We start from the raw sequence: 27978 nt of genomic DNA on the forward strand, positions 1-27978 counted from the left end.
TTACAAAGACATCTGTAGTTTTCCATCAGCCATATTTTTAGCAATTAAGGTCACTCACTTTAATAATTTTTCTAGGACTTTGGTTTACATACCAAAAGTAGTAAGCATTTTAGGTGTAGTGACTCTTCAGAGTATAAATTATCTGATTAAACATGCGTATTGTTTTGTTCATATCCATAACCAGTCAAACATCATGGCTGCCATGATAACTTTATTTAGGAGTCTATTCACATTTTACTTTCTAACAGCTAAATAGCTTATTTGCTTAAAGCTGCTTGTGCCAGGCAGCACTTGTGGGGAAACTGCCATTAAAGGAAGGCTGGGTAATGGTAATTAGCCCAGTATCTGAGCGCCTCCGTAGATGAGAGTGGAGGGAGGAAGGGTCCTGAGGATGCAGAGCCCAAAGGTTTTTAGAGAGGAGAAAGTTCATGGCCAGGCTATTCCAGAGGGTGTCACGGAGCTACGACGCAGCTCTGCGTTGCACCTCGATACTGCGAGTCTGAGGCAGGCGCCCCGTGAGCTCGTGTCCGAGGATTCTGAAAGGCTTTGGCCCCGTAAGGAGCGTTGGTCCCGTAAGGAGCGTTGGCCACAGCCTTTGTCCTCGCTTCGGGCCTCTGCCTTCGTACAAGAGACGCATCTTGGTAGGTTTGTTGGTGGCAAAACCCTGAGGAAGGATCAGGATGGCAAAAGGAAGACCTGTCAATAAGTGTATTAATGAAAACTTTCACATATATTTAAAAAAATAATAATTTTTAGATTGGTGTTTAAAACAAGCTTTGAGAAAAATATCAGAGTTGTTCATAAACCCTTACACTGCTGAAGTCCCAATGAGATTAATGAATTGCAGGTGCCTTTGTATGGACCAGGATGTACTGTTGAGAATCAAGCAAAAATGCACTGAAAACATCCTTATGAAATATTTACTGAACACATGCATTGTACTGTTTCTGAAAACACCTGGGTACTGAGTAGACCTTTCTTCAAACTACTCAAATATTTCATTTCTGCATGCTGATTTGTTTTAAGGAACTGCTCTGTTTTAAAGAACACTTTAGCAGTACGGAGAGCTGTATCTGAATAGGTGGGGTTTTTTTTGTTTGTTTGTTTGTTTAATAAAGCTTCCCCAGCGTTGTAGAGAGAGACTTTCTTTGTTGTGCTGACAACAAACCATTCCTATTGCTCCAAGGAGCAGACGGGAACCCTTGTGTCAGGGGTGTGCGGCTGGACCGTGCAAGAAGGAGAGGAAGTCCGCTTTCTGGGTGCGGGAGGGCTTTGCCAGCTCTGCCTAGGGAGTGTTTTCTTCTCCCGTTTGGAGTATTTGAGAGATGGTAACAACTGAAAGCCTATGGGAAACTTCTTTTCCCCTCAGGACCTGGGGTGTTGCTGTCCATTCATTTCACATGGCTGGTTGGAAGCTTATGTGCTTGAGAAGCTTGTCCTTTTGTTAATCGTTTTGCACTAACGGAAGCGTGTGCAGAAGACTGAGGTATCTGGGGGCAGATAGTTCATGTGCTATGTCAAGGCTGACCCTGGAAGAGACTTCCAGGGCAGCTCTTACAAGGCTTGGAGTGTGCTGTCCTGCCATAATGGAAATGCCCAATCCGTATTTGGGGGTGGGGGGTCAGCTGGGGATGGGGGTAGATGAGCAGGGTAGGCACATTTCTAACTGTCTGTTGCTTTAGGATTCTTTGCCTGTATGCCAGCAGGTGTCAGCATGACCTAAGAAACAGAAGCTGACTGCCGTGGATTAAAGCTGTTCTCATTGAAAGTATCCTTCTGTAAAGAAAAATGAGAGTTTGGCAGTGATTGAGATAGTTGTTGTCTACAGAATGTCTGTACTTGTGTGTAAGCGTGGTCCGTATCCTTCTCTGGAAGGATATTTGTTCTGCTCGAAGACTGTGGGATATAAATGTTTTTGCTTATTTTGACGATTGGATGTGCCTTACGTTGTGCAAAATCCTCAGCCTTGCACAGACATGCATGTGGAGTTAGCAGTAACTAGAAGCTACTCCTGGAAGTATTGAACCTGCTAGAAACTTGAGTCTCTTGCTCAGTGTTACAGCGCTTTACACTGCAGTGTTGTGACAGTATTTTCTGTGCTCTGTTTATGGAAAGCTGGAGTTGGGCCTAATGCAGTATTTCTGAGTTACTGCCTTAAAACTCTGCTGCCTTGACTTAAATTTGGCAAATAATGCACAGGAACTTCTTGCAGACTTTGGAATATTCCACGGAGTGCTTTCATGGAAGACTTCTACAGAGCAGCCTTTTCTCGTAACGCTATCCATCCCTCAGGTCTCAAATGAAAACAGAAAAAAAGAATTGTGGTCATTTGTCTTTTTTATTGTTGTCTTTATTATTTTGTACTGAATAAAATCCGAATATCTTGGTTGTCCTTTGTTTACACCAATGTAGAAATAAATAAATTTGGAAGGCAGTGTTAGATGCAGCACTGATATCTGCAAAGTTTACAAGCAGGAGGATATATGTATCAAGTTAACTGGGAATTGAAAACTTTGTCTGACATGCCAGAATTTCTGTGCATAATACAAGTATTTCTGTGTTTTTTTTCCTTAGATAAGTTTAATGCTTAAATAAGTACTGTAACCACTTCTTACTGTTGCCTACATAGACAGGAACATGCCTTTTGAATAAAATCAGAATAAAATTGTACTCAAATGTATTTATTCAGTTAAGTTCTCTTGTAGGGCAGGAGGCTGCCTTTGCTTTAGGTAATCTTTTGAGTACATTTTATTATCCTTCTGCACATGTATATATCTAGCAGTATAAATTAGATTAGGAATATATCTTTCGTTATTGTTTGAGATGCCTTAGTTAATCAGAAGCCAGGCACTGTTCATTGTACAATGGATTTTTTCTGTACAGTGAAAGGTTTGTGATAGCTGGAATAAGTTTTCTTTATGTACCTTTTTGTCTCAGTTGGGTTAGGAGGGTACAAAATAGAAATGTAAAAAAAACCAAAAGCAGTTTTTAATCCTAAAATATATTTACATTTTTATCACTTTGAGTTAATATTTCAGGAATGTTGTTAGATGGAAAACTTCCAATTACTTTCTACAGGGAATTAAATGCTGTACGTTCTTGGATGTTTTAAAATCCTTACTATGCTCTTAAAACTTTGGGATTTCTGTTTTCCTGATGCAAACACAATGAGCAATCAACTGGGTAAAATTCTCTGTCATGCTTTCGTGAAGTCAAGTAGTATTGGGAACAACCTTGTGAAGCACAGCCAAGCCAGTGAACTCTCAAAAAATGTGCAGAATTTCAAAGGAGTTAGTAATATTTCTTAAAAAAAAAAGAAACTGAACAAAAAAGCAAATGTACTAAAATCAATTTTGATATGATAATTCATAGTTCAAAGCTATTCACTGTTTCTACATTAAAAGCATAATTTCCCTTTATTGATATGAGCTGCTATAAAGGGAGTGAGAGAGACATACTTGTGTGGGAAGATTGGAAGGGATTCAAACACAGGAGTTGAAACAAAATTAGGGAAGGAGCAAGAACAGAAAGGAAGACTGGCTTCTTGGAGATGGGTCACTATTCTTGCTCTGCTCTCCACTTCTTCCTTAGGTACTGGGCTAGGTGGTACTGGCCTTTGGCAGGGCCTGGTTAGCCACTGTTACACTGTAGAGTATAAACGTATATCCTAAAGCTGGAGAAAGGGAGAAGAGAGAAGAGGAATAGCAGATCAAGGGTAAATAACAGCAGGAAGGCCAGTGAAGCTAGAGAAGCAGAGGTGTCTGCTTCCCAGGCTGTGCTGAAGCTAATGGCACTGTGCAGTTCTTCATATGCAAAAGCGACTTGGTGAATGTGGGGTAGAGGGGGAAGGAGGGCGATCCCACTAGCTGTGTTTGGATAGCCTTGCCTCTGTGCTTCGAACCTTAAGCACGTTACTCCTAAGAGTACTAAATGGAAACAGAGGGGATTTTTCTTCTACTTTCTGGCTCTTTCTTAACAGCTCATGAAATTTCTCTGTGTTAAAGAGGGTGTAGTGATAAGAAGGAAGTAAAGAATCAAGGACTCTCTGAAAGGGGCGAGAGGTTGCAATGATGGGGCCATTCCTTATTTGTTAGAAAGGATAAAACCAAAAAGTATTACATTTTGGGGGAAGTGTTGGAGCATAGCCAGTGGGCTTCATAAGTTCAGGAGGCCATTGCAACTGTAATGTAGGTAACTGCCTGCTGCAAACTTGTGTTTCAGAGGGAAGAAGGAGGAGAGAAACTTGCTTTTATTGTTGATGCTAGTTTAGTATTGGTGGAATTTACCAAGCCTATCAAAAAATGTTATGGACACATTTTCATTTCTCACCCTTATTTGGGGCTGCTTGAAATCCATGTCACTGATATAAGTACTAATTAGAAATGTTACAGATGATAAGAGGAATTGTATATTTTCAGTTATGTTTCTTTGTTAGAAGTATATTAAGTTAACTGAAATGTGCCTACAAATAGTCACGGTGAAATATGATGTATTATTGATCATAAAAATCAATAAAGAACAATGACCACATTATTTATCTGCAGACTAATGTCTTCTGCCTAAGAGAAATTGTCATGCAGAAGTTCATTAAGTAATCTCACTGCAGAGGCATTGTTTCTGATAGTGTAGTGGTCTGCTGGTTAGGGAATCATCTTGTAGATCAGCACTGCCATAAATGCCAAAAGGTTTATTTTTGCAAGAATAAAAATGCTGAGAATAAAATTGGAGACAATTATCATGCTGAACATGGTTTAGGAAAAGGGATTCAAACATCGATTTCAATAAGGGGCTATGCAGTCCCGCCTCCACTAAGCAGCTGGTCAGAGAGATATTGGAGAGCTATTGCCAATCTCCTCTTTTCCAAGTAGAATATACAACATTTGCAGTATACATTAGGAAACAGAATGTCACAACTTCAGTGATGGGGTGAGTAGAGGAGGCTCCCTCCATAAGTCTTCTCTGGATCTGATCTGTAATCCACCTTCTAAGAGATGCTTCTCAGGGAGGAATGAACATGCAGGAAATAGTAACAGCTTGTGTCAGGGGTCAAATTTTTTTCATTTTCTCTCAAAAGAAAGGGAAAGAAGCAATGAAGTTTTATGGAAAATGGTGCCTGACTTCTCCTCCAAGTCAAACACAGTGGGGGAGTGGAGAGCAGTCCCTCCTCCATGTGACTCTACCTGAAGATGCATGGATTCCCAATGAAGCAAGAGTGACCACAGATTTCACTGAGAACCACTCATCTGACAGAGTTTTTCTCCGCTGGTTTCATGAAGATACAAACCCTGGCAATGAGGCCCTAGAGAGCTCTAGGTGGCCCTACCAAACAGGAGACGAGAAGCTGCTCTCTTGGTCAGTCAAGGACTACAGACTCACTGTGGGAACACGAAGACAGACACCTCCAAGAGGTATCTGAAAAGCAGCCCTTTCTGTGCAGGCGATGAGCAAAGGCCTCAGCTTTGGCATGTGCAACAGTGACAGAGACATGTGAGCTCACCCCAGGAAATTATCTCCTGGATCGTAAGGGCAGCAAACCTGTCCACCATCCACACGATAAGTTGCCTCTCCACAACTCTCTCACCAAGTGCTTTTGCATCAGCACCAGCTCTGTCCCAAAAAGCAGGCGCTGCACAGCCGAGCTCTGAGAATGGGCTGTAACGCTGCCAGGCTTTTTGCCAGGGCAAAGGGCAGAGGACTTGTTAGGAGACTAGTCCTCTCCTAAAGGAGAAGTCCATGCAGGCTAGCACAGCGCAAGGCTTTGCATTAGCTGGCCTTTCTGGTGGCATGCAGTGAGGTGAGTCTTGGAGAACTGGCTTTGGGTAACCTTGTGTTCTTGGACCTGTGCAAGGGACCTGTTTCTCTTGGCCGTGGAACCTGTACATATGCAGAGAGGTTATGATCATGTGCTCCGAGGACTTAGGACTTCTGTCTGGGTGGGAACTGTGTAGGAGGTTCTGGTGAGATTCCCACATGAGGTTTCATTTCAGGTTCCTTCCGCATTCCAGGTTTGCAGAAGTACAGTTCCTGTGCAAGGTAGAGTCAGACTTTGCCGCCACACCTGTACATTTTCCCTGGCAAAAGAAGGGAGAAGGCGGCAGCTCTGAGGAGCAGAGGGACATAAAAGGTAATGTAACGGCTGACTTGAGACAGAGGTTTAGAGGTTTTGGTGCTTTCCTTGTTGGGTGAGGGTTAGAGCCAAGGTAACAGTGTGACACTGGGTATATTAACCAGAAATAGACCAGTGGATATGAGGAAAGTGGCTTATATGAATTCTCACCTATGTACATATTCAGAACAGCACACATCCCAAGCCTACAGCCTTCAGCAGAATGAAAGAAAATATCAAAGAAAGTTATAGTTTCAGATTACTTTTTAAAACTGATCTGATAAACTGCTTAATCAGAAAAAACAGCACTTTCTTAGGAATAAACACAGCATTCTTTTAATGTCTTCTTAAATATCATTGAATGGTAAGTTTAGCAATAATTCTAATTGCTTTGCACAAGTGATCGTCTCTTTTTATTTGCAGTAACTTTTGCATATAATTGTTTTGGGGGTGTGCGTGTTCACAGATGTTTTTAAAATTATAAGCAAATTCATTCTGAGGGCAAGAAATTAGGTACAATTAAGTTCACTTGACAGTGATTCCTGATGCCCTCTCCCCTAAAGAAAGGGGAATACACTTGTCTCTTGTCCACCCACTATCATCTATACATTAATTTCCATCTTAGACACTAAAATATTTTGTCCTGTCTCTAAGGAATGTTGGAAATAATTTGTTTTACATGAAACTTGATAGAGGAAGGTTGTATGTAGTTTATTATAGGCTACGCTATGAATGTTATGGTAATAAGTACTGTGCAATCATTTAGAGCAAATTAGTTTTAATTTTGAGGGGGGAAGTTAAATATAAATGAATTACGATCATAGCAGTGAGAACTTTGTGAGGAGATCATCTGAGCTGTGTACTAACTCCTTTAATTATGTATCCTTAATAAAAATGTTTTTTTTCTGTTCTGTTTGAAGCTGTTGAAAATGGACATTCAGGCATTGTAAAGCTGCTGCTCCAATATGGAGCAAATATTAATGGACATCATTCTTGGTCCGGATGGAAGTCTTTGCACCAAGCTTCTTTTCAGGTAACCTGTAAGTGCATCATATCATTTCCATGTAATTGCTGTATTTTGAATGATAATTTGTAATTTGCATTTTTATGAGGAGATTTTTCCTAAACCACCCTAACAGCCATAAGGCAGTCTAAGTGCTAGTACACCTGGAATACCCTTAAGAGTGCATCTGAAATGACACAAGGTGTTGGGTAGCAGTAATTATTTAAGTATTATAAATATTGGATGTATTTATGAGATTATTTATTATATTTGGGGAGTGAATCTGTTATAAGTTTTTTTTTTTTTTTTTTTTGAGGAAGATTTCTATTTAGTATCTCATCATAAGGAGGTATATGACCTATTTCTAGAATAGAAATATGTTAGCTTAATGGTTGTAATAAACTAATTTAATTTCCATTTTTGTTTATTGAGTAAATGAATAAATGGGAAAAATTAAATTTGTCTAGTTTTTCAGTTTTTATTTAGAATATGGACTATATTGCATCTTTTTGATTTCTGTTGGGAAATTTTGGAAAAAGAGGTTTGGTCGATTCCGCCTTTTTGGTTTTTTTTGTTTAAGGGTAAAATTATGTATTTCAGGGATACACTGAGATAATAAAAATACTCCTGGAGAAAGGAGCAAACAAGGAATGTGAGGATGACTTTGGAATTACACCTTTGTTTGTTGCTGCTCAGTACGGAAAGCTGGAGAGTTTAAGAATGCTTGCGTCCTATGGTAATTGCCATCATTCACTTAGCATCACTGTGTTTAAACTTGCACCAGATGGTCAGCAGATACAATTTTGGTTCTACTTCTGTATTTCATAATTTCATAATTCCACCTTAATTATTTAAATTTTGTTATTTCAGTAATTTCATCTACTTTTCATCAAGAGATACTAAGAAATAGGAGATCAAACCTATGAAGAGGTTAAGGACCAGATTTCACAGTCTTACTAATGACTCTCAATACCACTACATAAGTGGTCTGATTTTGACGACATTACTCTTGTATTAGGATATTGTTCAGGCAAAGTGAAGATACCTCTCTCTGGTCCTAAAGCAACAGCAGTAGTTTCATTCACCTAATCAGCGCTTTGTATGTCTAAGTGCGTGTGTCCTTACAATCAAAATTAAATGCTTAATTCTTAAACCTGAGGGTGCCTTAACCTAACCAGAGAAATCATACTAACTTGTCTATCAATACGTATGGGACAATATCTCAAAAAATGATTGCAAACAAAATATCACCTTTGCCTTTCCTCCAGCATGTTTATCTATTGTTTATCTGCTGTGCTGATCCTTCAGGGAGCTGGAATGGTGCCCCCCAGCTTCATGAGAATGTTCTCTCCTTTTATGACAGGAGAAGAAAATTACACATAAAGCTAATTTGTAGGACTGTATATATAAGCAATGAATGTGATTTATAGTTCTGCTTCTTAACATATTTTTTATTATTAGGACACAAGCTACTGCTAGTAATTTGCAGGATTATGGACCTAACAGTTTGTCAGTAAAGCAAGATCATTGGCATGTTGAATAATGTCAGTGTCATTTTTAGAGAAAGTGTTTTTCCTGTGTAGTATGTTATTTTAGTTCAATTTTATAAGTGCAGCATAGATAACAAATATTTAAGGATTTAATATTTTGCTGCACTGCATTTTTCAGTATTTTGTGATTAACTTAAAAATAGTATGAAAAATATAAAATAATTTGTCTTCATCAGACCCTTGTGCTAATCTAAGGAAAATATACACACAAAACTCAGTTGAGTTTTGAAAATGTTAATTCTTTCCTAAGAGCCGTAAGCCATACTTACAGAACTTAAGAAGGTCATTGGAACACTGTGCTAATATATATAAACATTTACAGTTTAAAAAGTCTGCAGCAAGCTAGTAGGTGTTTTTCATTATTACAATGGAAAACAGTTGCATGGTGAAGTCATTCTGTGAAAAGCAATTACTAATTAATACTAATTTTTTGTTTATTTTGTGCTGTGCCATGGTGGTGATGTATCATATAAAGTATTGGCTTCTTTGTCAGGTGCAAACATCAACTGTCAAGCCAAGGACAAAGCCACTCCCCTGTTGATTGCTGCGCAGGAGGGCCATGCCAAATGCGTGGAGCTGTTGTTATCCGAAGGGGCCGATCCAAATCTCTACTGTAATGAGGAAGAATGGCAGTTGCCTATTCACGCAGCAGCTGAGATGGGCCATAAGAAGTAGGTGATTACAAAACATACTCAAATGAAAGATTCTGGTAATAAAAACCTAACCAAAGAAGAGAATGCTCAGCTTTAAAAGGAGGAAAACTAAGTTGTCAGGCTGGTCTGTAGCTTAGAATTCTTCATTCTCTGTGTGTGTTAAAGGTCTGGTAGTATTCCCAGGGAAGTGAACAATTGTTCTGAATTCAGCATCTCATCCGGGTCTGATCCATTTCCTAATCAGTTTAGAGGGGTTTCCAGAAAGGAAGCAACTACTGAATCGGAGACAATTCACATAGTATAGGCATATTACTTAAGGCATATTACATAAAGGCATATTAGTTTTTCATGTTAAAATATAAATAACAATAGCATATGCTTCATATGTGGCTTGAACGGCTCCTGATTAGCATTATAGTCCTGCCACGAAGCGGCAGAAGGAACCATACGCAAATAATGAATGAGCTGAACCAGCCAGAAAATCAAAGCCACAAAACAGCTCTTGTAATCCTTGCAAAATGCATTTGTAGCTCTGTCCAGTGCCAATGAAATAAGTGGCTTTTGCCACTTGGCAGAAGACCAAGGGCGGAAAGAAATTCCCGGAGTGGCAGGCCCCCTCGGAGAAGCATCCCTCAGGAACCCTATGGTTTGCACGTGTGCGTCAGCCCTTAGAAGCAAAGGTATTAAAGGAAGGGTACCGAGTGCAAAGTTATTAGTGCAGATGCTTGATCCTGAATCATTAGCCCAAGGATTGTTGTTGAAGCCGATTGTTGTGTGTGTCAAACTGAGGCTTCTCCCCAGCTGATGAGGAGGTCAGACTGTGGTAGTAGATATGGAGAGCTGTTTTTTTCCTCAGCTTTCTGAGAAGTGAAAGGTGGGTTGGCAGAGTTGTCAGTACTAGAAATGTCTTTAAATCAAACGTGCCTTCGTGGCTTTTGCAACGCTACATAGCTTGCAATCTCTGAGCGGCATCAATAACTGCTGCTGGCAAAGGAACCAGTGTTTGCCCACTGATCCCTGTTAGCTGGGAAGGATGTGGGTCAAAGGCGTGAGTTGTGAGACAGAGCAATTTTTCTGCTTCAGGCTCTCGGTGAGTGCTGTTGAGCAGAAGTGAATATTCATTTTTGTGTGCAACTCGCATGTTTGGTTTACTTCCAAACTTCACAGGTCTAAATGAGCACTGCAAGCACGCTGTGTTGCTGTCAAAGGGACTGTTGGATAACCTGAAGGAGCCACCTCTGGTTTGGTTAGAGTACGTTTGTTGCTAACCTGCTCAGAATTCGGAGGCATTTAAGGCTGTGTGCAGCAATATCATTTTTCCAGCCAGTCTCTGATGAAAATCAATGGCAAAGCCGGCTGTGTTTGTTGTGATCAGACGTGTGAAATGATGAATGCTGTTCTCTTAAGCAAACGCCGCAGAGGAAAAAAGTAGGTAGGCTTTTCTTCCTAAGTGGCAATGAGCTTAGGAGAAATGACCAGAAAATTAAAATGTAACTGTTTGATAAGACCTCACAAATAAACAGTGATTTTAAATATTTGCAGCATACTGGAGTTGCTCATACCACTTACTGATCGGCTCTGTGACAGAGGAAAAGACAAAGTGAGCCCCGTGTACTCGGCGATTTATGGCGGTAACAAGGAGTGCTTGGAAGTGTTACTTCAGCAAGGCTACAGCGCAGATGCTCAAAAGTGCCTCCCCTTTGGCTGCAGATCACCCATGTGCATGGTTTTCCAAAAAGAGTATGTACACCTCTTATATTTTGAAGCTATTCACAACCGTGTTGGCACGTATTTGTTTCCCTTTTCTAACTACGCAGAGTTGCCCTGCCCTCCTTCCTCCACTCTTGAGATGACAGGGTTAAACCTGAAGTACCTGAGGGACGTGCGGGGTTTGGGTCACAAGCGTGAACGAAAGAGCCTTGCTCCAAGCTCCTTTGGGAAGCCCGGCCCTTTGAAGAGGAGTCTTGTAGAACATAATCGTAGTCTAGTTTTCTTGCTTTCAAAAGGCCTTATCAACCCATCTCTGTCTTCTGGGAACTTGACTTGATGCTGTAATTGAATCAAACAGACTCTTAATTAGCTAGATTCTTTTCAGTGAGGTTGAGTTATTAGAAAATACTGATTTCCTTTCTGTATGCCAGTGTTGTGCATGAAAACAGAGCTCCATAAGTTTCAGACTGCCTTTTATAACTTAAAGCCCCCTCCCAGGTGTGTTCATACCTGCCTTGTTTAATTATTCTTGGAACAGGACTACCATGCCATGACAACAGAACTATTGGCTCAACACAATAACTGTAATGAGCCCTTGAAAATTGAATGATAGATCCTTTTAGATCATGGCCCATGTCATTTTATGCATGGTATGTGATAATGCACTTATAGTTGTAGAGGAAAAACTATAAAATATAAAAACCTTACTCATAAATACACATATACACATATGGTGGTTCAGCGTGCCGCCCTCATGTCCTTATTGTTGACTTTTTCTTTAGGAATAAAGTTGCTCATTCCTAATGCTGTAGGAATTAATTCATGGAGAAGTACAGTATTATTCTAAAAAAATCTAGATGTTAATATCTCTGAGCTTTCCTTGTCCTCCTCTCAAACTAGTTTGATGCATAAAATATTATTCAATGGACTAAATACTAACACAGCTCTGATCATGATGGAGGATCAAATCTTTTTGGATGTTTTGAGTTTTGCATACTGTAAAGAGCTAAAATGTCAATATGTTTATAGATTTTAGTTGAGACTTGAGTGCACTTACCTGATACTACTTTATGCCTTAGAACAACAGAGACATTGAGAACCTTCATGTGGTTGAAAATATATTTGAAAAAAACATTTTTTTGTCCTCAGCTAATTGCTGTCTTTAATTTAATATTTTGCTAGAATGAAAGTTAGTTCCTCCTTTATAGACAGTCCTCCTCATGAATACTGTGCAAAGTAATGCTATGTGGCTAGTGTGCTTCCATTAGGAAAATACTTTCATTAGATTCTAGACAGATTCTAACAGAACGTTTTATGCACATGGATCAAAATTTGATGCTCGTGTGCTGCCATTTAAGTTCATGAGTTTTTGGTAGCAGTCAGTATAGTTCATCCCCCATTTAAAAAAAAAAAAACAATCAAACAAAAAGCAGCTATCCAGTGGATCCAAAAGCATAGTTCTTAGGGCTACCATACATCTTTGAATCCTGATTTCATTTTCTCATTCTTGTGGTGTTTTCCATGTGACCTGCTCTGATTTCCTTTATTTAAGGAATATACACCAAATTAAGCAACATTTTAACAGTTCTCAGATTCACGAAGATTAGCTGTTAATCTTTTTAGCTAAAATACTAGCATTTAAAGTGTGTACCTCTGTGACCTGATTCCTACAACCAGTTGAGGCTTGAGCACAGTAGACAGTTGTAGAGGCTATTTGAGAAATCTCTTTGAATGGGAAGAGCCTGTTCTCCATTAAAAATGGTAGTCTTGAGGTGGTATACTTTTTTCCCCTGAGAAAAGTTGTTGGAAGAATTAATGTGGCTGGGATATTCTTCACTGAAGTTATCAATCACCTTTGAACATTTGTTTGAAGATGTAGATATGGGGTATGTATTGATCTCAAATGTTAAAGGATACATAAAGCCCTTGTAAATAGGTATGTTTGAATATATACGTTCGTAATGTGAACACATTTCACTCATAAATATTCTTGAACTACATGCTAGTAATTAATAGGATAGCACATTCTTACGGTGGCTTTGGAAATTTTTTAAAACTTCACTGAGTGTGTGCCATCAACCTAGGAATCGTACCAGAATTTTAATAAATAACCTGCCAGTTTCATAACTTTCCAAAAGGGAAAAAACTGCAGCAATAGTAATCCTACTTCAGCTAAAAGGGCTTATTTCAAGGGAGGAAATCAGCAAGGACATGATGTGTTTTTGTTTTTGTTTTTGTTTTTGTTTTTTTTTAAATAGTGAAGCATGTCCCTGTGACTGTGCCTATTATAGCCTAATGTTTCTGTGGTTGGGCTGCAAATGATTTTCAATTGCTTTAGGCAGGAACTCATCCAGATCCCAAACTGCGCATGTGAAATCACACATCTGGATAATAGGCAGGATATGCTCTACCATGTCTCCTATAAATTATGTATAAGGTTTGCAATGAAGCAGTGCCTAGGGTTTATTATTACTGATTTTCATTGCAAACTCCTAGAAAGTGCCTTTAAAAATCCTTGGACATCATGTTCTCTCCCATTCTTAGTATGTGATAAAATAACTAGGAAAGGAAGCAGACCTGATAACTGTACTAAAAATGTGCTATAAATGAGTCAAGTAGCTTCAAAATCACTTCATAGAAGTGATGTGCAATCAAATTATTAACTAAAAAGGAATATGCAAATTGTTGGTCATAATCTCATTCATTATAATATTAATATAGAATAATCAACAAAATGTTGAAATACGACTTATCACTAATTGCAATGAGGGCAAAAAAAAACAAATTACTTTGACAATATCTTTATAACTTTAAATGAAAACAAAGCAATCTGAGTTACTATGGGAGCTGGAATGGACTATGGGGATTCAGTGGTCTTATGAACACATACGTGTCTTTTTAGTCTGAAGGCTTGATTAAAATGGAGGGTAGAAATTGTACTTAATATTGTGAGCTCTTGCTTGACAGCTCTGGAGCGTATAAACACTGTCACTTTTATTGCATCCTGCAAAACATATTATAGTAAAGCATTTTTGCATCTAAAATAAGCACTTCAAAATGTTTGTAATAGTTCTGTGGGTTGCAGAGCCTCCCACAAATACAGCTGAACGCAAACCCCAGGAATGTTCCCAATATTAGGACAGTCCCTGACTTCTGAGATGCAGCGTTTTGATATTTTCACCTACTTTTTAAGGTGAAATCTATCCAAGTAGGCATTGTGTTTTCCATTCAAAATAAGCCTGCAGCAGGTTAGCATTGTGGTAATATACAAATGTAAATGGTGACTCTGGGTTGTTTCTCTTACTGATGAGCGAAAAGGCTTGCTTTAAAGAGCTGGAAGTTTGTGCAGCTCCACCTCACTGCTGTCCCACTGGGTCACCAGATGAGCGTCGCTCAGTAGCAGCACAGAGGCAAAGAACTGAAAGAGCAGGACATCTCCTCGAGTCGTCCGTGGGGAGCCGCTTGAAACAGCGCAGAGGTGACTGTGCTGTTTCCCCAGCTGCCTATGCTTGTCCTCTCCGTGACTGGTGTGCCACATTTTGTTGTGCTACACTGCCCCAGCAGCTCTTCTCACAAAACTTATTTAGATAAAGTTCATGATTAATGGTCTTCAGCTGCTTCTGTTAGCACAGATTTTTCAGGGTGGGGAGGAAAAGAGCAAATGTGTTGAGTGTAAGCACTGGGGACTCCTAAAGGAGTTTGGTAGCAGAAATTTGCTGTGCAATGGTTGTCCAATTTGTTGCTGTCCAATTGGACAACCAGTTGGTTGGTGTCCACTGACTTAGTAGAAGGCAAATGGCAGAGGTTTTCTGTGACGTGCTAACCAGATGTGCTGTTCTTTGTGTGCTGTTTATAGGTTTTTTGATTTAATCGATATTCTCCTGAAATATGGGATCACCCTCCTTGGGATTAATTTAGGATATTGCTTGTACCATGGGAAGTTTACTTTGTTCCGACGCTTCTTGAAGTTGGGCTGTTGGTTGCCTTCTGCGGACCAGTTGTCGGAGTTTGTGAGTTATGCAATTAAAGCACACGAGCAGTACAAGGAATGGCTGCCTTATCTACTGCTGGCTGGTTTTAATCCATTGAATTTACTCTGCAAGTTGTGGTAAGAAGATAATATTATCTTGGGTTTTTTTGTTTTTTTTTTAGCTAGTGTCTACTAATTGGCAAACCTGTTGCTGGCCTTGTTTAACAAGGGCTTTCAAAGGATAGTCCATGGTAATTAGTTGCCATGATCCAGAGCAGAGAAGGTCATGGAAGGTCTGAAGTGAAAGATTCATGGGGAAAGGCTGGAGTCAGTAAAACCAATTTCCTTCCCAGTTTGAGGAAGAAAGCCAGAGTGAGAACTGTTTTCTCACTACCCTGGAAAAGGACGTCCTTATCCATTTTGACACCAAACATCTCTTATTAGCCCCCAAATTTTGTTTAAACTTGAGCATACATGTACAGCACAGTAGTTGTAAGAGGCATTTCAAGTGCTAGGAAAGAGGTGAGAAGAGATGAGAAGCAAATGTAAGGTGAAGCTGGGCCAAGGTTAGGAGGGGAGGAACTGGATGCAGCTAGAGATTGTGCAAAAAGAAGATAATGTGGCAAAAATACTGGTCTGAATTTTGTATTATTCTACACATAAATAAGTGCTTGGCGATTGTTTTATGCTGACTAGGATTACACTCCAGAATAGCAGAAGTATTTTCTTCTGTTTTTTGGCGATCCATGAAAAAGATGCTTAGACTTGCTTCCGTATTTATGAGCTTTTAACAGAATGTTTTGAGATATGTAACCTTGTTATGCGTATTAGTTAACAATATGAAAGGAGTAGGAGGTAGGAGTTGAAGATTTACTTAGCTGTAAGTATTGATTTCTGTTTCAGAAACTGTTCAGATAGCATAGCTAATTTGTTATGCTATTTGTATGTTAACTGTATTCCTTTTTGGTTTAGTGGAGTTCCGTTATTCATTAACATCCATGGCTTTCTAAACAGTAGTTAGAGCATACTTAAGGCTGATATATCTGTGATTCTGTAGATCATTTTGTATGTAGAGGACTGAGTGGGATTGGAAGAGTAAACATACTGTAAAATTGCAATTCATTAAGCAGACCAATCTTGCTATTTGTTTTTATCATATCTAATGCTTTTTAATATTTTGTGTAATACACAGTGCTGTTAGAAAGAATGCTTGCTTTGTTTAAATGTCTGTTTTTTAAAATAGTGCTTATCACATCATAATCTACAAGATTGAAGTTAAATTTATAAAAACATCAATATTAACTATTTCCTCCTGGAAAATAACAAGAAAATAATAGCAAATTGCATTTGTGCATATTGTTGATTGTCTCTGACTCATTGTGCACAACAGTTGTATAATCACATACTGGTTAATCTAGTGCATTGACAATTCTAATTACTAGTGGCAAAGCAAAATCATCAGTCTGTTAAAGAAAGCTAAGCAACCAGAAATCTCTCCTCTGTGTTTTTCAGTAAATGTAGAAATGCAGTCAAATATGACGTCTCTTAATGTTGAAAAACGAAATAATAACTTAAATCCTTTCTAGTTTTTTTTTATTTTTTAAAATAACCTTTGGCATCAGTCTCTTAAGAAGCAGGCATACTAAAAACTCTTACTGTGCTATTTTGCTGTGTTTAGAGCTTTTAGTTTTCCATTCAGATGAAATTTCAGGAGGGTATGGATCTAGCTAGGAAGTTATTCTGTGAAATTGCATGGCTTTTCATCATACGTAATACCAAAACAGTTACTTTTACCTGCTGTGCTGCCCATTTACCCAGTTAAGCTGCTGTTAAAAGTTCTTCAGACATTGTAAAGATTTGAAATGTAAATCGTACTGATTTCTGAATATGCACAAATGCAGTTTCTGGGAAAAGGAGCATTTGAAACACTTGTGAATTCTATGTTGATTTAAAAAAAAATAAAATAAAAGTAGCTATATATACATGGTATGACTTTTTCTTCAGATATGATGGAAAAGCTTATAATGCCCTGGTAAGAAGAGACCTCAATAAAATTTAGACGGAAATGGGACAAGAAATTAATAGAGAGGAGAGTTCTGCCTATTACTGAGGCTTATAAATTTTAGAGCAGTCTAACTGTTCCAGTCTAACTTCTAAAAAGTAGCGGGGGAAGATATAATTGCATTAGGAAAGGGTTATGCTTTCAAAATTACTTTGGATTTCTCTCTGGTGGTTTTCTGTTCCTGTGCCTAAGATGTAGATGGTTAAGGATTTGTTAGAAATAATGAAGCATTCTATATATTTTCGCCATTATAGTTTTATGCTATTGTGCAAAATCATATAATTTATGGGATTTTTTTTTTTATGTAGGATTTATTCCGTCAGTGAGGATGCCCTAAATTTTGTTCTGGAGTTCACGAACTGGAAGAGACTTCCTCCAGCTGTAGAAGGAAACCTTTCAGACTACAAGGAGAGCTCCGCTTGGATTCCAAAAAGTCATTTTGGTAAGCAACACGATTAGAGAAAAAAAAGCTGTTTTTACACAGGTATACCATTTCCCAGGATGTAAGTGGCATGATGCATGATGGCAACAGAAGGTGAAATAGTCAATAGAAATTGCATGTTCAGATATGGGGGAGCAGGCATAGTAGTTAGAGAAAAAATATATATATTTGAATGAATCTTACCCATTGTATTGTTCAGTTCATCATGTGCATGTTTCAAGCAGGTATTTTTAATATGGACTAACATCTCCACTTCAAGTTCATGTGTGCGCCATATTAAATGCTATGCAAAGTAACTGAGAGACTCTTTTAAGAGCCCCCATAAGGTTGAAGGCAACAGGATTGTGCCATTATAAACAAGTCTGTGCAAATGTGCATATGAACACATGCTCTAAGTGCAATTCTAAGAGCTTTGATGGGGTGAGGAACTGGAAGACTGTGGACTGGCCTTGCTCTTTAGTTTTTATTTTTTATAATCAACTGTTATGATATAAATAATATAAATAACTGGTATAAGACAGCTGTTATGGAAGTGTTCTAGAAGCTGAAGGAATTTAGATGGAACATTTGTACTCTCAAGTGTGGAAAAGCAAATTTAGGGCAGTGAATGTAAATTAGTACTGCACCTTCCTAAAATGATTTGTTGAGCTTCTTGGAAAGCTTAAGGGAAGGTGATGAATATTATTTGATTACATTTTCTTAACAATATCCCACTGACTTTGTTTATTAGTTTTTGAATTTGATTTATATTTCCAATAAAGTGTCTATCCTGCTCTGTTGTGACCATTTGACAGTAATTAAAATATAAACCATATGAATTATCATGATAAATATCTACAGATCTAGCAGTTTGTCATTCCTGTAATCAAAATGTGGTCAGCCAAAAAAAACCCAATAAGTGATGGTCTGTGAGCACCTGTTTGCCATGTTCACCCTCCAGAAAAGCAACCATAACATATAGACTTTGCAACATGACCTATGTATTATGTTATTGAGAAATTATGTTCAAATGTCTTTGTTATTGACTCAATTTTAAATAAAATCTTCTTTGAAGAGGGCTGTAGTATTTTTTTTTAAATGCCTACATTGTGTTAATGTTATTTAATACGACTTTCTTAGGAATATTATATTTAATACTAAGTAGCATATCTTTTTGGGAGTGAATAAAGGTTTTACTTGGGAAAATTTCTTTTCCTTTGCCATTGGTAAGTATACTTGTGTTGTAAGAGTGGCTAAGGTCCTTGTACTCAATTTTTCTCTGCTATTTGAAGTAAAAATCTAACTCAGTATGTGATACAGGACAATTAACTGTTATGAATACATGTATCCTAAATTTAGTTTAGGACAAAGTAATGTGGTAGATGTGTCATTGTTTTTGCAGACGTGTTAAGAAACATTTGAAGAGTAAGGCTTCCACTTGAAGACAAGAAAACAATTCTTACTCTGAAAGTGATCGAACACTGGAACAGGTTGCCCGGGGAGGTTGTGGAGTCTCCATCCTTTTGGAGATGTTCCAAACCTGGCTGAATCTATGTCCAGCTGAGCAACCTGCTCTAGGTGACCCTGCTTGAGCAGGGGTGGGGTTGGACCAGATGATCTCCAGAGGTCCCTTCCAACCCCAGCAGTTATATACATCGATTTTGCTTTATGTGCAAGTCCTTCTCTTTGCTAGCTAAAAGCCATGAGACAGATCTGCAGTTAACAAAAACAAAACAAAACAAAGTGTTCTATGAGAAGCAAATATGTGGTGGACAGCAGCTACGCCCCATGTTTTGGGGAACTTTCCTTGGTAGTCCTATTGAAATTATAGCGGACAAGCAGCTACATTCTTGCACAGTGACCAACTTGTAACCAAAGAAGTAACCAGACATAAAGAGAGAAGGCAGAGAAGAGAGGAAAAAAAGAAAGTCAAAAGTTCTCGCTTTTTCATTCTTTCAGCCAACAGCAATTGGGATTAGTAGGCAGCTGTTGTGCTGAGATATAGGCACCCCCACTTGAGAAGTACTAAGTACTTGGACTGAGATAAGCTGGCTGTGCGCATAGGAAATTACCAGTGAAGGGTTCATGTGGAAAAGTTCAAGAGCTGGTATTCGCACCTCCAGGTGAAGAGTGTCCCTGGCATACCAAATTTATGGTCCCGTGCAGTACTTAGGCACCTGCAGTACTTCCCTTTCTCTACTGAAAGAGCAGCTGCAGTTCCTCTGCTTCTTGCCACCCACTTGAGACCGAGCTGCTGAAGTCCAGCCTGAGCTCTGCATTAGAGGGGACATTTGCAGGTCTGTGTCTGTGTAGTTCAGTTTGTAGCTAGTTGTGGTGGAGGGTTTTCTGCCCAAACTTGGCGCTTGCTCCCTACCACGTGGGATAGTGGGAAGCCGGTGAGCCCTGGCGGGTGGCGGTACTCCAGCAAGCAAGGGAGCTGGGTCTAGCCCGGTGGCTCCGCAGGCAGTGGGCTCAGGTCTTGCACTGCTGCCTAGTCGTGGAGTGTCTCTGGCATGGAGGTTCCTGTCTTGGCCCCTCCAGGGCTACCCAGTGTGTCTGCTTCAAGAGGTGCCTGGAGGTAGCAAGCATCGCAGCTAATGGGATGTGGTCCAGGTGCTCACCCCTGGTCACACAGAAGCAGCAAGGTCTTCTGTGATTGCTCACCTTGTGGTCAGTACCTGGAAGGTGACCCTTGGAAGAGTGGTGATGCTGGCTGACTTTTTTGTATTTCTGGAATGCGAAGTCCATTTTAATAGAGAGCAAGTGTTGCTTGCTTAAGGAAAGCTAGTGGCTTGCAGGCACTAGAGTACTTGCACAAAGAACAGAGTTCAGCTAGGGTTTAAAAGTATGCCAGGGTCCCAAGTAGCTGTTTAGGGCATTTATCAGTGGCATCACTAATTGATGTACTTTCTTTTCCGTCTTAAAATCTGCACGCCTTTGCTTTTTTTTTCCTCGTAGGCAATAAGGGCCCTGTGAATCTTTGTCGTACAATGCAAAGTTGCTCTGGAATCTGCACTGCTTCTGTTTTGGTTCTTCACCAAGCTGCCTGAAAGTGGACTCTGATCTTCTTAATAGGAGACACCACCTGGTTTCACTGTGTGTTCTGCGCTCTGTTTTGCAGTGGTCTTTGCCTATTCTCCCACCTGAAACAGCAGCCGGGGGAGTATGAGAGTAAAAGGTGACATAATAAGCTAATAGGTGTCTTTAAAAGGGTTAAGCTTTTTCTCTGGAGCTCTGCAGTGCTGCAGAAAAAAGTTTTGCTTTAGGAAGACAGTGAGCTGAACGAGTTCTTTTTTTTTTTTCTTGATGTGTGGCTTTTTTACAGAGAAGGGGGCTGTGTTCTTACAGCAAAGGAAAAAGTGACTCTTGTCCCTTCGTATTCAGGGTGACTCCTGCGCTGTATGGCACTGTCCTTTCCAAGTTGATGACAACCTGTGGAAGGTTTCAGTGCAGCCACAGACTTCTTTTCTGCCTCTGTATTGAGCAGGTCTGTGTTCAGTGACTTGATATCTCTGCAGTCTTCAGTGTATGCTATTATCCTGTTAAATACCAAGTACACACCAGAAGAGTTTTCCAAGGAAGCAAATTCTGCTTCATTCCAAAGTAGGGTTTCCAACGTAAAATGTAGTGTAGAACATATAAATGCTATGATTGAAAGAAGTGAGAATGAAAGCCCTGGAGCAAACATTGCTTTTCAACACCGTTACATGTTTCTGACTGCAAATAGAAATAAATTGAATTGTTTTGTGGAAGCAGTGAATAAAGCTAAAAGCAGGACATTATGATAATAGCGTGGAGCTAAGATGTACGTTGGGAGAGCTAGTGCCTTCTCAGTTGAAAAGCACATGAGAAGTATAAAAGTGCAGTAGGCGTTATTGCTTTTTGGAGATCATCATAAGGAGCCATGTTTTTATTGGTGTGAATGTGCTAAAATCCCGATTGATTTGATTTTCAGTTGAAAGAAGTAGTATTATCTGATGCTTCTGGCTGACCACTCTGTATTGTATTGGCAAGTTGTACGACTTGGTGTTTGCCGCTGGGAGCTCCGACATCAATTCCGTCGTTTAACACGGGAAAGTAGCCAAGGCTTATCTGCAGTAATGGCATAATATTTAATGTGCAGCATATACTATGCAGTTCCTGTATGCAATATTGTATTCAACTGCATGTTACAAAAGACGTTAATCTGTAAACTGTAGGCCTTGCCTCAGTTTCTGTGAGCATGACTATGAGCTGTTAGTCGTTAAAATGATGACTGTAGATAGGGGTTACTGTTCCACAAAGGAAAATTACTTGCCAGGACCTGTTGTGCACGGTGTATTGTTGCTTGCAGGGGTTATAAGGGAATAAGGAGTGTTGTTACCCCCCCCCCCCAAAAAAAAAAAAAAAAAAAAAAAAAGAAGACTGCAGAGATACAGTAAATAGAGAAGGAAAGAATGCGACTTCCTTTGGAAAGAAAGCGTGTGGCGTGGAGGCTCCAGGCCTTCCTCTGGAGTGAGAGGCACCCTTTGTTGACAGCAACATCAGCCATGGATATTTCTGTCAACAGAGTGAACTTTCTGGCTCTTTAGGGAAGATCAGCTTGTTCATAATAGGTGCCTCTCTAGAGATAGCCTGAACCATTTGAAAAGTAAATGAGCAAAAGTAGACTTCTCCAGAAGTAGGGCAGAAATGATTGCAGCTGATATTTTACATTCCTTCTGAATAATCTTAATGGAGAAGCAGTTCCCGAGCAGTCTGAGGGCCACAGGAGTGGTTTTTAGTGCTGATAGGTTCCCAGAAGCATGTAATGCCAGGCTTGTGCATTATAAAAGCATATGCAGAAAAACTTAGTTGCCATTTTCAAAGGAGAGTATCTGTGAAAGATGGCTAGTTTATTCTTGGCTCCTACTGTGTGCTCTGGTTTTTGCTCAGATGTGCTGAGGTTTTTTTGTAATTTACGGAGTAGTATTTTAGGACTCAGGTTTCTTAAATTTAGATCACTGCTTTTTTGTCAGAATTTCTGGCACATTGCTAAATAACATATGATGTGGGTTTGGATGGGCTACTGTGATGGCTGTTGCCACAGTCTCTGTTTTTTCCCTCACGACTGTAGCTGGTATTCTCCTTTGGGGCTTAGCTACAGTGACCTTCTGCGGCTGCTTCCCTCCTCCTCTTCTGCCATTTCTTTTTGACTCCGGGCTCTTCATTGGGTGCTGTGGTCAGCGCAAAATATGTCCATTTTTGGTAATTAAAGCTTCCTTGGGCTATCAGGTTGTCCAAGGAGGAGGTGCTTTCCCCGCCAAGTGAGCAGAAAAACCGAGGGCATTACTGCTGCCAGCAGGGAGTTACAGGTGTGTAACCGGTGCTGATGTCAGGAAGGGAGAAGAAGGGAGAGGTTGCAGCCCTGGGGAAATGACTTTGCAGTGAAGGTTGTTCTTAACCACGTTGCTTGCCAGCGCCGCGTGTCTGGACAAAGCAGGGGATTCCACCCTGCGTCCGTCCGCAGGGGATGGGAATTGATTGAGGTTGGTCCGAGGTGGAGCGGGCTTCAGGCGGGCCCTCTGCAGGCACAGGGGACATGCATGCAAGGTTGTTTCCCCAGTTAACGCTCTGAAATACGTGCGCTCCTGTTTTATAAATGCTCCTGTTGCTCTGCTGCCCTCCTGTTCCTGAAATAAAGGTCATCCAATTACTTGTGGGAGCCACGTAACCGCAGACCACTCAGTTAGGGGAAGGGATAGCAAAGATAGTGTGTGTGGTTGTCAGTTGCTAAATAGACAAGCAAGAAAATGAAATACCACCTTTTAATAATGAAAAGGTTATGCTAAGCTGTGATCAGGAGTTGTTTTTTATTTTCCTGTTGGCCGGCAGACATGAGGTAATGTCTGCACCTGAGTCTTTTGTTAATGAAATTAGCCTTTTCTTCCAGAACTTGCCCCTTTGTCCGTTCACAAAAGGGCGGAAACGGTCCTCTCTGCTGCTTTTGATGCTCTTCCCCTGTTTTCTTTCCTCCTTATTTGAACTGCTGTCATAGCCAGGCGCTCTTTTCCTGAGCTTGAGCCCCGACACCTTTTGCTGATTTGATTGCTCCCCGTTGTCTTTCTGCGGCTGAACGCTGTTGGCAGAGAGCCTGGTCTACTGCTTCCTTTAATGCTTTTAAACCTGCTCCAGCTTTAGCTCAGTCTGTTCTTTTTCATGAGGTCTCTCTCACAACATCTGAAGAACCCCAAATCTCTTTCGTAGGTCAGTTTTGAACAAGCCTCCCTTTTTTAACTAGCCTGCCTTTTTTCTTCCTGCAGCCAAATTTAAATCAACTTCCTGACAGTTACAAAGCTTGGCCGTGTCTGAGGCCTGCCGTTTCATGGTCCTTTTAGAGAGGCCTTGATGCAATGTCTTAGGTATATGTTCCTTTACGTATGTTGTGACTGTGTGTCTGGAGAAAGGCTTGGTCTAATAGTTCTATTCTGGTTTAAACTTACAAGTTGTTAAAGGCGTAAGGTTGTTCCGGGTGACTGCAGCTGTTCTGCGCTGGCAGCGGGGTGTAGAAAAGGTTTCTTGTGCGTGAGACTGGAGGCCGGGAGCGCTGGTCTCCAACAGGAGGCTTCTCAGAAGGCAGTGAGAAGTGCGACTTCTGTATAGAGAAGCTGAGAGCAGCAGGCGGGAGTGGGAGAACGCAAGTCCTTTTGGAGGCGTCAGTCTAGTGGAGTTTTGCTGGCTTCCTGTCATGCAGTTGATGTTAGTGTTGTCTGTCTGGTCATATCTGAGGCCAAAGTTTGAGGCTTGTATCAGGATAAGCTACTCCATAATATGAAAGTTTTGTTTTTGAGTGACTGTACTTTTATAGACATGTTTTTGTATCTTTTAGCACATTTTAGTCTTTGGTCAAATTGTTTAGCAAAATGTTAGATACAATACGAAGCTTTGGTATTATATACTAGCTTATAATGCACTGTATTAACTCGAGAGTATTGGAGGTGCTCTCTTTTATTCCAGGTACACGCTCTTGTTCCAGACATTGTAGTAAGCATTAAGAGTTTTTATTAAGAGAAATATTACAGAATACCTTAAAATTTGTGTTGTGCTAGTATAAATACTCAGCTCTTGGGTATTGACTTGAAATAAGCTGGGAGTATATATGCACCTATATTTCATGTGAATATTCACAAGAGGGAAACAGAAAAGGTTCCAGAGGACTAGTTTCTCGTCGCACGTCAAAGCAGTGCAAACTAACGTGACTTATAAGTGTTCTGTACAAAAACATAGTTAGGAGTCTAGGCAGGTCTTAATTCATTACGAGGAGTCAAGTTAAAATAACAATAACTTGAACATTGTGGATGAGTCATGCTGTCATGTAACACTTTTTGAATAAGTATTAAGTTACCTTTTTTTGTTGTTGTTGCTTGATTTACTACACTTGCTTATTTTTCATCTCTTGTAACCTGGCATGGACTTCTTTCTTCCCAAGCAGTTGGTTGTTTTAGGCTGGTTGGATGAATCTTTCTGATTAAGGATAAAATGTCATTGACAATTTGTTTCGAGAAGTTTAAGATAACATTTTTTTTTTTTTTTTATAGCGACTATAGAGAAACTCCAAAAGGCTGATTTTTATAGCAGACAAGGGTCCTTTGCAACCATGAAGTCTGCTTAGTTATCTGGTACAAATGTGGGGTTTTCAAATAGGCTCTGTCTAAATCAGGGAGCTATAGGCAAACTGTGTGATCTCATGCTTCCGTTTACTGTATGATTCGTGTTTTTAATTTTTCAGCCGTCATTCCTTCCTTGTCTCATCTCTGTCGTCTTGAGATCCGGTCCATTTTAAAGAGTGAGCATCTACGGTCTGAACAGTTTATCCGTGAATTGCCATTACCAGCTTGTCTCCAGGACTACCTTCTCTACGTAGATGTGTTGAGAGTGAATGCTGTTTCGGCAGTGGTGGAGTCTCTGGATGGGAGTGATGAGGGAATTCCTCCTGCCAGTCATTCCAGTTCTGAAGATGCAGAGAAGAGGGAAGCATGTAATGCTGGTGCCAGATGATGATACTGCCTGTGCCTGAACTCTGTTGCTGTAGATTTCATAATGGTAATTAGCCGTCAACCAGAGAAGAGCCACTGTAAATAGAGATTTGCAGCAACAGGCCTTTTCATGCTGTAGTTTTCTATCAGATCTAGAAGTTTGTTGCAAGCTGTATGATGTGCATGTTTCGAAAGTCTGTTGTAGACTTTCCAAGTCTGAAAAAGTTTTCTGTTTCTGGAGGGAAATTTTTAACTCTTATGGAGTAAAATTAGCTTGTTCAATGAACGGAGCTTATAAAAGGTTGAAATGTATTTGGTCAGACACTGTTAATACTAACATTTTATTCCAAGTAGTGCATATACCAGATGAAATATCTGAAAGTCAAGGACACCTTATAGTAGTACTGTTAGGAATTTAGATGTTGAGGAGTGATCTAGGTGAAGCAGAGGTAGGAACTTAATATGAAAAAAGGAAGTGTTTGCAGAAGTAACTTTTTTTTTTCCCCCGGTCCTCTGTATTCAGACCTTGAAGACGTGCATTCTTTTGTCATCACTTTCAGTCATCTTTCGATGCTTCTTCCTATGCTGCTTTCATTGAAACTATTTCAGGATATTCATTTGAATATAAAAATGAATATAGGACTTTATTGAAGGCACCATTTATTGTTCATCCTCCTAATGTGAACTCTTGCCACTTAAAAAGAGATATGGATCAGGTTTATACACATTTGCCATAGTAGAATATACGATGTTCGTATCAGTGTCTGAATTAACAAATACTCCAGTGCTATTTTGCAGTGACTGTACAGAAGAACTTAAGTGCTACAAAAATAAAATGCTTTTGAAAGACTGAAGTGTCTGTCATGAATCAACCTGCTCCCCCTTCCTGGAATCAATCTTTTGAATATATTTGTTGTTCTTTAATTTCATAGCAATTGCGGTCTGTGTTCTGACCTGAGATTACTTAAAAGCTAAGCTAGTTTTTGATACCTCTGAAAAAGCAATGTCTGTCTCTCCTGTTTCACCACGCTAATGCTTTTAGTCAATATTTTTATAGTTACCAAAGAGGAAATCATTGTATCTGAACATCGCTAATAAATTAGCTTGATGTGAAGTCAAGGACCTTGTTTGTTTCTCTTAGTGACTAATATACCAACATCATAATTCTTTTAAACCATTTGCAACTTTGATTTGGAGTAATAATTTCTTAAGAACGCTTCTTGCACCTCCAGTACATGTTTACAGTTCTGACTGAAGCCTATGCGAGTTGCATTTGTGAAGCAGAGGAATGGAACTAAGCTCTGTAACTCACATTAAATCCCAATTTTAAACATCTGTTTCATCTTGAATAATATTGTTGTTTAATGTTAACATGACTTCCAGCTTTTATTTGCAACATGCTGCGAAATGTGCTTCTGCAGATACGCTGTTATCCTCAAACCCATAAAAATATGTTTTGTTAGTGTCCATCATGATAGCTGTAGTTTGTGCCTGTCTTTGTATCTTTAGCTGCATGGATCCACTGCCCCACAGCAGGAATAGAAGTCAGACATGCATTTCCCTTTGAAATAATGCAATTTCAGGTTATTTGATAATGTTAGGAATTAAGACTGGGGAAATGTCTGAGACTAAGCAAATATTGAGAGATCCATAGTGGCCGTCCGAAGATTTTTCCAAGTTAACCTTTGAACAGAATAAAACTTATTCTGACTACCTAAGCATTTTTCCATGCTTATTACTTTATTACTCTATCTTTTAGGTAGAGGAATACAAAAAAATAGTGCATTTTGTAGTTGGGGAGGTGGTTCACAATTTAGGTTTTCTTCAGAAACAGAAAATGAAATGTAGAATCAATGAGATCCTCTTCTCTGTATAAGATTGCTTGCATAAAATCTAACTTGTGAAATTTGTATGTTTAAATTTAATTTTGTATGTTTAAATATTTACTTATTTACTATGCTATACCAAACTACAGATTTTTATTATTATTATTATTATTATATAGTATGCACTTTTGCAGTCATTGATACCTGGGAATTTTCTTTGTGTTAGCAATCACTTTTCTTCTTCAATAAGCAACGTAAGAGAAAAATTTCATGTTCTTATCATGCTCTTATCAGACTTGTTATATTTTCATTGTAATGTTATTTTCAGTTTATGCTCAGTACACTTCTAACTGGAAAAGGGGCATTTCTGAAACTTGTCAAAAGGATTCTGAGCCACCTTTAGAGGCTGCATGTTCTGTTAAACCAGGCTGCCTATGTTTTGAACCCAGTGGATGGCAAAGCAAGAGACGTCTCAGTTAAGGACTGACTGAAATCCCCTGTTTGCGGTATTGCTTTTCAGTTGAAGAGATGCCTGACTTCTGGATGTGTAAAGTCAGGTGAAGTGTCACTAGCAGTGTTATGTAATTGATTGATTTATTTTCTTGTCTTATTGTTTGACCCTATTTTGCCTATTCACCCATGACATTAGAAGGGCGAGGGAAATTTCTTTTGGATGTTCCTTC

The 27978-nt window shown here is 39.5% G+C and overlaps 1 protein-coding gene across 1 annotated transcript; it reads left to right on the forward strand.

The window, feature by feature from the left end:
• Positions 1 to 361: 361 nt before the first annotated feature.
• Positions 362 to 26319, forward strand: LOC135327991 (ankyrin repeat and SOCS box protein 3-like). Its single transcript, XM_064510183.1, has 11 exons — positions 362 to 641; positions 3039 to 3091; positions 5314 to 5408; positions 6006 to 6124; positions 7027 to 7139; positions 7710 to 7845; positions 9153 to 9330; positions 10855 to 11052; positions 14879 to 15130; positions 17363 to 17496; positions 25223 to 26319. The coding sequence occupies exons 1-11, from the start codon at positions 362 to 364 to the stop codon at positions 25489 to 25491; spliced, it is 1827 nt and encodes a 608-aa protein (XP_064366253.1). The 3' UTR covers positions 25492 to 26319.
• The last annotated feature ends 1659 nt before the right edge of the window (positions 26320 to 27978 follow it).

The sequence above is a fragment of the Dromaius novaehollandiae genome, chromosome 3 (genome assembly GCF_036370855.1).
Source record: "Dromaius novaehollandiae isolate bDroNov1 chromosome 3, bDroNov1.hap1, whole genome shotgun sequence".
Classification (NCBI taxonomy): domain Eukaryota; kingdom Metazoa; phylum Chordata; class Aves; order Casuariiformes; family Dromaiidae; genus Dromaius; species Dromaius novaehollandiae.